Here is a 14,568-nt window from a genome sequence, read left to right as displayed (position 1 = left end):
ATACCATTGATGAGTTACTGTTATAGCGATTACAAAGGGACACTGCTGTGTTGGGGGTGGGGGAACAAAACAACATGTTCTGCTGGGATATACAAGAGTCTATCATTTAACCCCATTCTCTAACAAATTCCTTAAATGATGTACCAGTAATCTGTTGCAGTAGGACTGCATGATTATTCCATGCATGAGGCCTACTGAATACAAATGGAAACATGATAGTGGAATGGTTATCTGTAGTCCCATGTGGATGTCATTTCTGTCCAACTAGCCCACTATAGTTACTTGCATAATGTACCATATCCATACATACAATGGCATATCATAATAATCCTGTAGACTACTGTGTAGGTTATGGACTTACCTTGCAAATGTAGTAGTTGATGCAGCTGTAGTTCAGGGCGGACTCTGTCTAATGCAAGCAGTACACAGCCAATACATGGATAGGTACAGGATGTGTGAGTTGCCTGACATCTATTTTAATATGTGAGTAGGAGTAAGGTCCATAGGTACATAGGTTGTCAGTGAATGTGTTATGTATTGTCTCTTAGTCAAAGCCAGGGTGTACTGAGCACACCTACATCTGCCTACAGGGACATCAGCAGGGGGTTTCCTCCTCCGAGTCCTCCTGTGACTGTGGCTGTGGTGACCTAGGCACTGGTGAGGGGCTGTGTATCCCTTTCCTTTGCTGATCCTGCTGCAGCTGTTCCACAGGATCAGATTGTGTAGTATAGCACATGCTGTGAATATCTGTGCACATGTGGCTGGACTATACTCCAGGGCTCCACCAGATATAGCTAAGCACTGGAACCGTGACTTTAGAAGCCCAAACACGTGCTCTATGATGTTCCTAGTTTGTGTGTGTGCCTCATTATTTCATTCTTCCATGGGTGTGTATGCATTTCTGATAGGTGCCATCATCCATGGTTACAAGGCATAGCCATCCTCCACCAGTAGATGGCCCTGTGGGATGTCCCCCCTAGCATACATCTGGTACAGCTATGATGTGTGTTAGATATGGGAGTCATGATAACTCTCCGGTAGCCAGCACACACATTCATGATAATCCTCTGCACATTGCACATGTCTTGGTAAATGATGGAATGGTACCCCTTGCAGTTAATATAGGTGGTGCCTTGATGTATACATTAGTGCAATCTGTGGCACCCAGTTCTCAGGTAGTGTGCTACATGGTAGAACTGTTACATATTACTGGCCCTCACCTCAGGGGAAAGGGGAAGTGATATGTGCTCACTGGAATGTGGAAGCATAGTATCCAGGAACTGGTGGAGTATCCTGGATGTAGATGCCTGTGACAGCCCCATCATGCCCCCAGTCAGTCTATGAAATGTACCTGTAGCTAATATCCTAAGGGCTACACATACTTTTGTTTCCACTGGTATGGGTTCCCCTCTGTTAGCTCTGGCTGTTGAGGATGGCAGAGCTCAGTGTGTTCTTGTAGTATGTCCCTGTCCACCCTGTAGTGCTCTACAATCTCCAATTCATGTAGCTCCTGGAAGGTTACCCTGCACCTGAACATTCTTCTCCTTGGCCTAGGCCTATTGTCAGCAGCACCAGCAGCATTGACTTCAGCATCTAGCACATACAGATGTAGAATAGCTGCATCATCCCCTAGTATTATCTCAGTTAAAATTTCCAAGTCTGTACTGCAGTGGTTCAGAGTATTGAGGGAATATCAGAATGTAGGGTGTATGCATACTTTATACAGGTCTGCTGCGGGTGCACCATGTGGGATAACCTAATTATGATGCAGTTCACCTGCCGGGGATTTAATTAACATGATTTAAAGGCCCTATTTTTTGTGCGACATGGCATGATGTGCAGCGCCATGCAACATAGCTTAGATAAAAGTATTTATTCTCATTGAATATATCTGGTTTAAATTAATAGCTGCCGATGTCATCACTGTGATGTGGGGGGTCTGTTCATGCGAACATGCTAAGCTATGCAGCACGCCATGTAAACACACCTACCGAGCACTAAAAAATTCTAAAAGTAAATAGACACCCCCTTAATGTCACCCACATCCAGTGGGAATATCAACACCATGTAGTAGCCTGCACAATGTGGATATGCAGATATGGATGCTGCTTTTAGGGATTCAGCAACTCCACCTCATTTGCATACATATTCATGCTGACAGCCTGGAAACAACATGGTTCATAGCAATGTAAGCTGGATAACAGCACAAATTCACCATTGTATTGACCACATGCATGGTCCTACAGTACAGTTGTTTAAAGTACATTATAAATGTTATTTCAGAATTCTTCATTTTATTTTTCTGTTAAGCATGTTTGAGCAATATGGCGCATAGTGATGCATAGTGCAAACAAGTGGAGAATATATAAAAATCTTATTGTTAATTTTACATATTCTCTTCCTTTTCCAAACATCCACAATGTATGCTTTGCACATTTATGTATGTGAGCTAACATTTTCGGGGGAGTTATATTCATATTTATTTACTTTTACATCCCCTTGTTTCCATGTAGACTCCTGTATATGGAAAATATCCACATACACTATGACATGGACACGGAGTCTGCACAGATGCCTTTCAGCTTGTTGAATCACTCCACCTGCCTAATTTCCATAAGATTCATCATCTTAAGTAGAAATTTGCATTCCATGGCACTTTCCTTGTTTGCATGTACTTGCGTGCTGCTAAGCGATATTTACTGAATCTGAAAAGATTCGTGCCAGTGTATGCATTGCGTTGCAATGCGTGCACAGAAAAAAATGTATAGGGTTTATTGACTCCCCCTCATATACTTGAATTGACACTGCAATTATTTACTTGTCATCTGGCCATCCTGGCAGTATCACATTTCAGTATGACAACGAAACTCAGAAAAATATTTGGTCCGTTAAAGAATTAAGCATTTTATTTCCTAATATCGCCTGACATTTTACTGTTTCTTTTTTGTGATGCCATATTACTGCACACTGTACTTTGTTGCTGAAATTTTACCATCTGAACTCCATGAATTTGTGAATTATTTCCTTAAGAACCCCTATTCCTAAAGGTGCTTACCATTTAGATTATTTCATAAAATATTCTTGGTAAATTCAAAATGTACTGCCATGCTCTTTCAAATTTCTTTTATAAATCTCAGAAAACCTTCATATGAAACTCAATCAGTGCTGATTCAATTCCATCCTCATTAACAATAATCATGTTAAAATTGCAGTCTATGCATAGATAGCTGACAATACAAGATCAATTAAATCATTTTTGGCAGATGAGGGTTTGAATTTTATCAGTAACTTTGATGAGCATATAACAATGTGCCTTATGAAGTCAGATGAATAATTATAGTTCCTAACATTTAATCTGGAGTATGATGTAAGATTTGTCTCTGTTTAGCAGAATAAGAAGTAATGTAATTTTTATTATCTTGATGTGTGGGTGTTCTTATTCTTAATAAATAAATAACTGTACATCTTCCTATACCTTCCCTCAACAGCAACTGAATGTAAAATATTTTAGGTTTAGAAGTTATTGTATTTAAGTATTCCTTAATATAAAGGTATACTGATTATGGTTCATGGGTCTCCATTTTTAGTTTCTACAAAAATAGCAGCTTTGCTGTGTCAAAGACATTTTTGGTCCCCTTTTGCAAATATAACATTCATAAGTAAATGTAGTCCAAAGTTGTGCATTCAGAAATTGCAAAACAGTGATGTTTACATACTTGTTATTTTCACAGCTTTATAAGTCGTTGTTTGACATTTTGTACTTACCAGTTATGTAAAGTCGGGTTCCTGATCCTGTTGTAGCCACAGTTTTACCGTCTGATTTAAACTTTACACAATAATACACCCCTGCATCATCCAAGGTAATACCAGTGAATGTAATGGAATGGTCAGTGTTTCTTGACGGTCCTTCATGTACAACCTGACTCACTCGTGCATCTGATGTACCGTCTGAGAGCTGTGAGTAAAAGAGCATCTTTAGATTGCTACCCTTGTACCATCGAACTGGTCCTATAGTTTCTTTTGACAAAGTACACTGCATTATGACCGTGCCTCCTTCTATACCAGTAATAGATAGGGTCTGGTGTACTATCAGGTTATAACCCCCTGGAATAAATAAAATAAATGTTAAAAACTTTTAGGTTATAAATGCAGTTCAGCAGGCTTCCAAAAATCACAGTCATATAATTCACTTAATGTTTCAGCAGTCTGAAATTCCGATACTTGAAGATTCCATAACAAGAGAAGTAATAACCATGTTCAAAAAATAATTCTTGACTATTATGCTATCTAATTGTTATTTCTAAGCAGATTACCTTAGTAAGTTACTGCAGCAACTTACAAGCACATTACGACTAACCAGTCTGAGTTTGGTTCCCACCATCTCAACTAGCTGTGTGAATTTAAGAATTTTGTAAAACTTTATCAGATATTCCAAGTAAATCACAAAATAAGCAGTTTTGTTTAATGAGATTTCATTGGTTTCCAATGTCTATTTTATAACGATTAAAATAAAAATAAAATGTAATACTATAACTGCTGATTTTTCCATTTTTTTGATCATTTTTTCTGTCCTGTGCCTCTGGACTGCTAAGCCTGACACAACTGTATTCATTTGTTCTTCATCAGTCTGACGAGAACTAGAAATGTGTCATTACAACACAGACAGCTATGAGGAATTTACTATTTTCTGGCCCTAACCCTACCCCAGTAACTGCCGTGAATGCTTTTGTGCCTTCACTTGAACACACTTCAGAATACTAAATGTACAAATAGATCATCCAGTGAAGACTACACCATGAAAGGTAAAAAAAAAAACTTTTTTCTTAAGCACTTTCATCCCCTCAAAATATGTGGGACTTCCTCAGAATAAAAAATCATTTAGAGTTACTAAAAACACAACAATACAGCTACATGATGCCACATGACTCCACTCCCCAACATTTAAAGAAATAGTAATAATAAAAACTCAAAAGTATAAATTAAGTTCCGTTATGAATTACTTGATATTATGAGTGGTTATCACAATTTATTTATTTATTTTTTATTTGTGAAGGTTATAACATTAAAAGGTGGATATTTGATTTATGTATTGGATGGATTGTTGTTTCATATTTAAGTGTAACTCTCAATGCGTTTTTTATTTGGATGAACTTCCACATATTTTGAGGAGATGAAAACACTTAATAATAAACTGTCTTTGCCTTTACGGTGTGGACTTAATTTGGGGACTTACCTGTATATCAAAAAAAAAAAAAAAAAAAAAAAACAGCACTCAGTGTAAAAACTAAAACCAAATCCAAAAACACTGAAAGCAACAGAGAACAAACCCACGAGATGAGTGCAAAAACAGTTTAATCCACACTTTCGTCAATAAGAGCTCTTCAGAAATGTAAAACTTAAAAAAACTTCCATAGTGTATATATATATATATATATATATATATATATATATATATATATATATATATAAATATATATAAATATATACATACATGCCCACTGAATCTTTAATTGCATCAATTAAGTCATTATACATTAAAAGTAAAATAGAATATTTTTCTGTAAAACACAATAACATAAAATAAGACAATAAAAAATACCACCTCTTAAATCTTTGTCAATATGTTCAAGGATAGAAAAAGAAAATTTCTTAAATGAAGAACAAAGAACAGAATGTCTATATAAGGCATTATTTTCATCCTTACATTTGATAGCATAGCAATGTTCTTTTATATGTTTCTTCAACTGTCTGGTCGTCATGCCTATATAAAAGGCTGAACATCCAGAACATAAAGCAATATATATTTAAAGTGTTACAACTGAATCTCCCTGGTACAGTAATAGTGTGATTCAGGTGTGGTAAACAAACATAAGGGTCCCTCATGAATGCATCTACAAGCATTACAGCTGAAGCATTTACACATACCCTTAGGTCTGACAAAGGAACAGACATTTTGGTATCGTCCTTCTCCAATAAACTTTTGATAGTTTTGACTTTCTTGTATATGAAGTTAGGAGCATTCCCCAAAACTGCTTGCAAATCACTGCTTCCAGTGATAATTTTCCAGTTGTTGTTAATGAGAAGTTATGTACCTACCATAACGTTCCATGTTAGTTGTCTTCTCTCGCCTTCTTTCTTGCTTGATGGGTTCGGAGCCGATCCTCGGCTCCACTGCACTTGCTAAGCTCGAGAGTCACTTTTACCAGCTCGAGGCAGCCCCATATCCCATGATGCAAGGCGGTAAGTACCCAGATCTCGTTTGTTGTCTATAGGCAATAACACCTAGCATAAATAACTTCCAAAAGGAAGAGGACCAGCAAAGTATGGTCTTCAGAAGCATGCTTTCATATAGAGAGAAAGGTCTGTCCAGGCCAGGGGGAAGGAGGGAGGGTCGCAAGAAAGAAGGCGAGAGAAGACAACTAACATGGAACGTTATGGTAGGTACATAACTTCTCAATGTTAAGTTGTCAATCTCGCTTTCATTCTTGCTTGATGGGACCGCGTCCCTAGCACCTATATCCTGGGTGGCTCAATGGAACAGACTCTTGAGAACTGTAGAGCCAAAACTGGCTCTGTCCCTGGAGGCCAAATCCAATTTGTAATGGGAAACAAAGGTATGAGGAGTGGCCCAAGTGGCTGCTGCACAAATAGTGTCTAATGGAAGTCTAGCCTGAAAGGCTGTGGAAGTGGCTAAGCTTCTGGTTGAATGTGCTTTAGGTTTCGAGCACAGCTGTTTTCCCCTGAGCTGATAAATTTCAGAGATGACAGAAGAAAGCCATCTAGATAAGGTCACTTTTGAGACAGGAAGGCCTTTCTTGTTATCAGCATAAGAAACAAAGAGCTGATCGGATTTCCTGAATTGTTTTGTTCTGTCCAAATAATATCTAAGTTGGCGGTGAACATCAAGATAGTGTAATTTTTGTTCCGATCTGTTTGAGTAGTTTGGGAAAAATACAGGGAGATCAATAGCCTGATTCAAATTAGTCTTTGAGGCGACCTTAGGCAAAAAGGTCGGATTAGTTCTCAATGATACTCTGTCTTTGTGGAAGACTAAATATGGGGGGCGAACCGATAGAGCATGAAGTTCAGACACTCTCCTAGCCGATGTAATAGCAACCAGGAATAAAGTTTTCCATGAAAGAAATTTCAGGGAACATGAAACAGCTGGCTTGAAGGGAGGAAGAATCAAGGATGTCAGCACTAAATTTAGGTCCCATTGAGGAGGAGGACTCCTGACTGGAGGTTTCAGGAGAAAGATTCCTTTTAAAAAGGCTCTACAAAGCCTATGGGACATGATGTTGTGATCTGCGAACCCGACATGAAAGTTCGAGATAGCAGCTAACTGAACTTTGACCGTGGAAGAAGAAGAGCCCGCATGAAAGATTTCCGCTAAGAAATCCAAAACTGCTTGAACTGGAGCAGTAAAGGGATCAATATTCTTAGCTTTTGCCCAATAAGAAAAACGTTTCCATTTGCTGGTATAAATCCTTCTAGTAGAGGATTTTAGTGAAGCCACTATGATATCCCTAACAGGATTAGAGATCATAGGAAGCCTGGCTAAGGAAGGAAGTGGAGCAACCATGCTGTGAGGTTGAGAGAAGGGATAGACTGGTGCAGCTGACCTGATTGGTGAATCAGAAGGTCTGGTACTGGGTCCAGATGCCACGGCTGCACCAAAAGGTGACGATGGAGGAACGGGAACCAAATTTGTCGAGGCCAATAGGGAGCAATGATAATCATTTTGGCTCTCACAACGGTGGCTTTCTGGAGTACTTGTGGAATCAGTGGAAAAGGAGGAAAAGCATAAAGAAGTCCCTGGGGCCAATCCTGGGTTAGAGCGTCTCTGGGGGGATGGCCTGGCAGTGGGAAGAGAGAAAAGAAGTCTGGGCATTTGCTGTTTTGGGGAGTAGCAAAAAGATCGCAACATGGGCGGCCCCATTCTAGAAAAATCTCCTCCACTATAGATTGTTTGAGAGACCACTCGTGAGGCATGAGAATAGCTCTGCTCAATCTGTCCGCTAAAATGTTGGTTTTCCCAGGGATATGCATTGCTACCAGAAACCGATGAGAGGAGATCGCCCATTGCCAAAGTCTGAGAGCTTCTCGACACAAGGGGTAGGATTTGGTTCCTCCCTGTTTGTTGATATACCATACTACAGACATGTTGTCTGTGTGAACTGCAATTGTTCCCAAGGGAAGAAAGTCGTTGAGGGCTTGCAACGTTAAAAGCACTGCTCTCATCTCTAGGACATTTATGTGCAGGTGGTATTCGAACGGTTGCCACGTCCCATGAACCATCCTGCCCTGATAATGACCCCCCCACCTGATCAAGGAGGCGTCCGTAGTGACAGTGGCTACCGGGGCTGGGGGTACAAAGGGTCTGCCTTGGTGAATCTGAGGAGAAGTAATCCACCATGAAAGATGATTCTTGCAAATCTGAGTCACAAATATCTGGTGACGCATCGGAAGTTGTTGGTAAGACCACTGAGTGAACAACATCCACTGAAGCAGGCGCATATAGAAGCGGGCCAAGGGAAGAAGAGTAATGGCCGCAGCCATGAGGCCCAACACCTTTAGAACCATTCTGGCCTGTACTTTCTTGCTAGCTAGAATGATCCTCACGTGACTTTGAATGTCTGAAATTCTTTGTTCTGTGAGGGTAGCTGACATCCGAATGGTGTTTAAGTTTGCGCCTATGAAAGTAATAGACTGGCAGGGCAATAAGGAGGATTTTTCGTAGTTGATTGAAATTCCCAACTGAGTGCAAAGATTTATTGTGTAATCCCTGGCTTGAAGAAGTTGATGCCTGGTGGTGGCTGAAAGTAGCCAGTCGTCTAGATACGGAAACACCTGGAATCCTTGACGTCTCAGGTGAGCCGTGACCACTGCCATACATTTGGTGAACACTCTGGGGGCTGTAGTGAGACCAAAGGACAGGGCTCTGAATTGGAAGTGACTGGACCCCAGCCGAAAGCGGAGAAACCTTCTGGAGCGCCTGTGAATTTTTATGTGATAGTACGCATCCTGAAGATCTATTGAGCACATCCAGTTGTCCTTCTCTAGGAAGGGCAGAATTGATTGAAGTGTGACCATTCAGAATCTTGTCTTTCTCACAGACTTGTTGAGTCTGCTGAGATCCAATATTGGTCTCCAGTCTCCCGTCTTTTTGGGGACCAAAAAGAACCTTGAGTAGATTCCGGGTTCTGAATGGTCTGTTGTAACTGGCTGAATGGCTCTTTTTTGTAGAAGTTTGAATACTTCTAACTCTGCAATTTCCCTTAGACCGGGTGGTACATCTGGAAGGGAATATGAGAGAGAAAAGGGACTTTCCTCAAAAGGAATTTTGTAACCCTCGGATATGATCGACTGTACCCATCTGTCTTGAGTGAGGGAATGCCATGCTTCTGGGTACAGCGATAGTCTTCCCCCGACTGCCTCCAAGGATGGACAGTCGGGCAACATCTCAGGGATGCTGAAAAGGCTTGTCAGCAAGAGGCTCTCTGCTTCCCTGGTTTTGTGGACCCCCTCTGCCTCTAGGGCGGCGTCTGTTATTGTTACCCCCTCTGCCTCTAGGGGTAAACTGACCACGTGTATCCAGTGTGACTCCTTGGGATTTGCGGAACCACATTTTGCCACCCTTCTGTCCTTTAGGGTAAGGTCTAGAAGGGGTGGAAAAATGGACCCCTACGGCAGAAAGAGTCTTGCCGTCCTGCTCACACCTGATCAATGTTTCCTTCACTTGAGGGCCAAACAAAGCTGACCCATCAAAGGGAAAGTTTGTGAAGGACGCCTTAAAGGGATCTGCAAAATTACAGAGCCGCATCCAGGCTTGGCGTCTAAGAGCCACACATGTGCCTGCGGCCCTACTCGCTCCATCTGCTGCATATGATATCAGATGCATGGAGGAGTTAGCAATAGAATTAAGGGTTCCTAGCTGCGAAGCAATTTTTTCTTGAGCTCCTGCAGCTGTGGGATCCTGTACTACTTCACCTAGCTCCTTAAGGATGTCCCTTTGGAGTCTGGTGAAGTGACATAAGTAGTTCAGCGAGCGCATAGCAAAGGTCGCTGAAGAAAACATCCGCTTACCATACCTATCCATGGTCCTAGATTCCTTATTAGGAGGATGGACAGGTACGGAAGGATCTGCAAGTTCCTTCTTAGTGGCAGCCGCCACCACCATGGCATCAGCAGGGACACCTTTCGTGAGGAATTGCTTGTCCGCAGGGGCAGTAATAAATTTAGAAGGCCTCCTAGGAACTGGCTCTACAGAGTCAGGAGCAGCCCACGCCTTTCGAGCAATAACCTGCATAAGGGGGTCAAAAGGCGGAGACACCCAGGAGGTGGAGGGCCGAGATCTAAACGCCTCCAGGTATACCGACTCATCCTCAGAGGGATTAGTGGAGGGCCAGTTTCCCCTCTGTTTAAGGAGTTCTAGGATGTCTGAAAATGAGACATCCTCAGAGGGGGATCTTGGGGATCCCTCCGAATCATCTAAGTCGGTATCTGAAGTGATAGACTCGGGGGAGTCTACGTGTTTCCTCTTACACGTCCTCTTGCGCAGAGGATCCCCTGAGTGATCAGGAGAATCCTCGGAAGAGAGAGTTATTCCCAGTGGGGAAACCTGAGGTGGAGGATCTCTGGGTCCGGGAGCAAGAGGGATGGCAGAGACATCGGCAGGCACTGTAGAGGGAGGAGCTAAGGGAATAGACTGCTGGCTGAGACCAGTGGCCAACACACTCTTCATTACCTCAAAGGCCCCCCTCCCAGGGAGGTCCGAGAGAACCCGCTCCGAAGAAACAGGAACTCCAGGGCCCACTGAAAGGGAAGGCTCCGAGGCAGATGTCGGAGCCAAGCTCACCAAGGCCGAGGCTCCAAGGGGAAGAGCGGGGTCGGACAAGGGTCCGATGCCACTCACCCCCTCGGAGGAGACCAGGGAAGCCCGACCACCGAATCCCTCTAAGGAAGGTCTCGAAGAGGAGATAAGAGTAGAGGCTGAAGGAGCAGAAGGGGGTGGTATCTGTCCCTCAGCCATAGCAGAAACTATTCCCGAAGACTCCGGCTCCAAACTCTGAGGAAGAGTCGAAGGAGGAACCGCAAGGGGGTGTGGACTAATAGTCGTCTGCTGAGACGGACTATGTAGCATCTGGGCCAGTGCCTGTGATTTTAACAATCTACTGACCACCCTCTCTAAATCATGGTCAGAAAGCCTGGATGACCTAGATGATCGGCTCCGATGGCTCCGTTCCGAGAGGAGAGGTGAGGCCGGAGCCGAGAGTATCTGTTCCAAGGAAGGGGACCTGGACCTCTTCCTCGAAGGAACCATCGGAGCCGACGAAACCATCGATGCAGTCGGAGCCGAAGACTTTTCGGCACCAACAGAAGGTCTCGATGCATCAGCTCCGGCCGGAGCCGATACAGACTTAAAAGTAAGGGTGTCAGAGCCGGTTGGCGCCAACACCGAAGCCTGAGCCACATGGTGGTCGGAACCAATCGGAGCCGACACCAATGTGACCGAACCAGTATCGGCACCGATAGCCATCGGTGCCGAAGGTTTGTGCAAACCAGGATCGGCTCCAGCCGGAGCCGATCTCGACTCTGAAAGAGTCGGAGCCGAGGCCGCAGGCTTAGACACAGAAGCCTGGGCCTTGGAAGACTTGGAAGTCTTACTCAGAGCCGACTTAGCCGGAGAGCCCTCCGGCTTAAGTAAGCCCCTTAAAATCAATTTGTTTCTCCTTTCCTGCAGGACTCTCTGGCTAAAGGAATGACAAATTGCACAGGAGTCCTGCAGGTGGAGAGGTCCCAGGCAGTATAAGCAAGAAGTGTGACCGTCTGTCAGAGACATTTTCTGACAGCACGAGTCACACTTCTTAAAGCCTGAGACCCTTTCCTTGGACATAGTTGCAAAAACACACCCAACACAGCCCAAGAACCAGTTATCCAAAAAAAAATATTAAGATAACTAACCTCTCACACACACACACACACACCCTAACAAGGGGGGGGATGGGAGGGGAGAAGGCCTGACTAAAAAAATAAAGGAGTGAGGGAAATTCTAGTCAGAAAGGGACTTAATCTAAACTAAAAACGCTAAATATAAAGTTTGAAGGTAGAGAAGGGGCAAAAATAGTATAATTTCAAACACTTACCAGGAGCTGGCAAAAGGAGGACCTCATCAGCGAAGCGGCAAACGAGATCTGGGTACTTACCGCCTTGCATCATGGGATATGGAGCTGCCTCGAGCTGGTAAAAGTGACTCTCGAGCTTAGCAAAGTGCCGAGTCAGAGCCGAGGATCGGCTCCGAACCCATCAAGCAAGAATGAAGGCGAGATTGACAACTTAACATTTACAGTTTTAATCGTGTCACTGACCACAGACATGCCAATGACACATGTAGGAACATTAGAAACCCCTCCAATACTCTGAATAGCCTCTTTCTCTGAAAATCCACAAACTGAAATAGATGGAAAGCCTGTCATGTTTCAATTATAAATTTCTAAAGCAGTATTATGTAATAAAGACCTAGGATAACCTCTGTGTAAAAACAACTACGTGATGAACTCCATTTCCTAAAGGAAAACAGCATCATCACTGGTCATTCATGAAGCTCTAATATACTGGCCTTTGGGGATGTTGTGTTTGATGAACCTAGGATGATTACTGTGGTAATGTAAGTAGCTGTTAACATATGTCTTTTCCTATGTATACTACTAGAAAACTTTTTGTCAGAAGTGCTCCAACTCAACGCTTGTTTGTGTCTTTCGGCTTTTCCCGGTTAGGGGTCGCCACAGCGGAACTCCGGTCCGCTAATGATTGGTAGTGGATTTTTACGTACCGGGTTACCAGCCCTGATGCACAACCTTCAACAAAGGCATGCCCCATTCAAGTATGCCTCCACACAGAAGACGCTCTAGCTGAGAATCGAACGGGACAACATCTTGCTATGAGACAACAATGCTACCGCAGCACCACCTCTCCAACTCAACTCTACAGCCAAATAATTAACTCGTTGACCATAGTCACTCAAAGTGAAATCCAAAAAAATACTAGTTGCATTAAGTTGACCTAGGAAAATACTATGCAGTTCCACTGCTCCCTTGATAATAAAAAATAAATCATCAATAAATCTACAATAAAATAAAATTTCAGTAGCAAAACTAATAGTGGGTAGTATCTCCCTCTCCCACCAGCCCATCACTAGGCCAGCAAAGGTCAGAGCAACCGTAGCACCCATTGCTACCCCTCAGAGCTGCTTATAGTATTTCCTATTAAACATGAAATAATTATTCTCTAACAAAAGTTCTATCAGAGAAGTACAGATGTCGGTACTAGAGTCTGACCAAGTGGTGTATTTGTGTAGAAAACTAGACACAAATTCTACTCCTTCCACTTGAGGTATAGAAATATATAAAGACACTATGTCAACTGTTAACATAAAAAAATTGTTACTATCTTAGCCAATTTTACTGCCTATTTCACTCAAACTGAACAACCTAACTTGATTTAAAAAGGACCACAAATCCTTAATATATGAAGGTAACCTTTGAACCAAAGGATTCAGCAATCTGCCCAAATACAAAGAAATATTTTCAGTTACACTTCCAGATGAGGAAACAATAGGCTGAGAAGGAGGTTTGGTAGGGTTTTTGTGAATTTTAGGTATACCAAAAAGTATACCTACTCTAGGATTGTCAACCATAAGAAACTCATAGACTTCAGCTGTTAAATCATCGTTCATAAAATGGTCATATAAGGCATACTTGTTAAACCTGTAACTACTTTCAGTGGAATTGTAGTTAACTTCACAATACTCATTAACATTGTTTAAAATAACTTTCATTGCTTTCTTGTTGTAGTCCACTGTTAACATCACTACCACCCCACCCCACCCCCGTGTTGGCCTTCATGAACCTCAAACCATGCCTATTCATAAGCTCTGTTAACACTTTCCTATCCTCCCTGTTTAAATTGTAGTATGGACAAACAAATTTATTATTCAACAACGATCATATATCTTTAGTACAAAAGGTTTCAAAATCCTTTAAAGTGCTATGTAAAGAAGGATCAAAAACCGAAGACTTTTTAAGTAAAGAAACAGGTCATGAAACAACGTCTTTCAGTATATATGACAAATTCAATTTTCTAGTGTATAATTTCAGTTCTATCAAAGCATTAGCTAAATTGGCGCATTTACTGGGAATAAAATTCAAACCCATCTCTAACAAACACATTTGAGAATCAGAAAGCTCAAAATCAGTTAAATTATAAATTTTGGTATCTAAACTCACATAGTCCAATATAGTCACTGTTTCCGTAAACAGCTCCTGCCTTGACCTTGTTTGAATACTGAAACATTGGCTGAGCCCTTCCCGTTTTTTGAACTAGTTCTTTCTTTATTGCCAGAAGTAATGTTAGAACAGTTCATAGTAGATGTCCCAGGTGTCGGCAAAGCAGCAGCCTCAGTTCCTCCTTGATGATGCTTTAGCTACACTGATGATTCCTTTATAGCTCAGATTTAAAGGTATATTGCTGCTTTTAATTGTAGAACTATAAGTCTTATTAAAACGCCCA

General features: G+C 42.1%; 1 protein-coding gene across 1 annotated transcript in view; it reads right to left on the bottom strand.

Moving 5' to 3' along the window:
• The window catches only part of LOC122812286 (signal-regulatory protein beta-2-like), a 509,565-nt gene that overhangs the window by 216,047 nt on the left and 278,950 nt on the right, over window positions 1-14,568 (bottom strand). The window contains exon 4 of the mRNA XM_044084687.1: window positions 3,766-4,104. Within this exon, the coding sequence (XP_043940622.1) occupies window positions 3,766-4,104 (339 nt within the window). The remainder of the gene's footprint in view (window positions 1-3,765; window positions 4,105-14,568) is intronic.

The sequence above is a fragment of the Protopterus annectens genome, chromosome 9.part0, assembly GCF_019279795.1.
Source record: "Protopterus annectens isolate FY-2018-M chromosome 9.part0, PAN1.0, whole genome shotgun sequence".
Classification (NCBI taxonomy): Eukaryota; Metazoa; Chordata; order Ceratodontiformes; family Protopteridae; genus Protopterus; species Protopterus annectens.
Note: the sequence above shows the minus strand (reverse complement) of the source record. Positions and strands in the feature narration are given on the sequence as shown.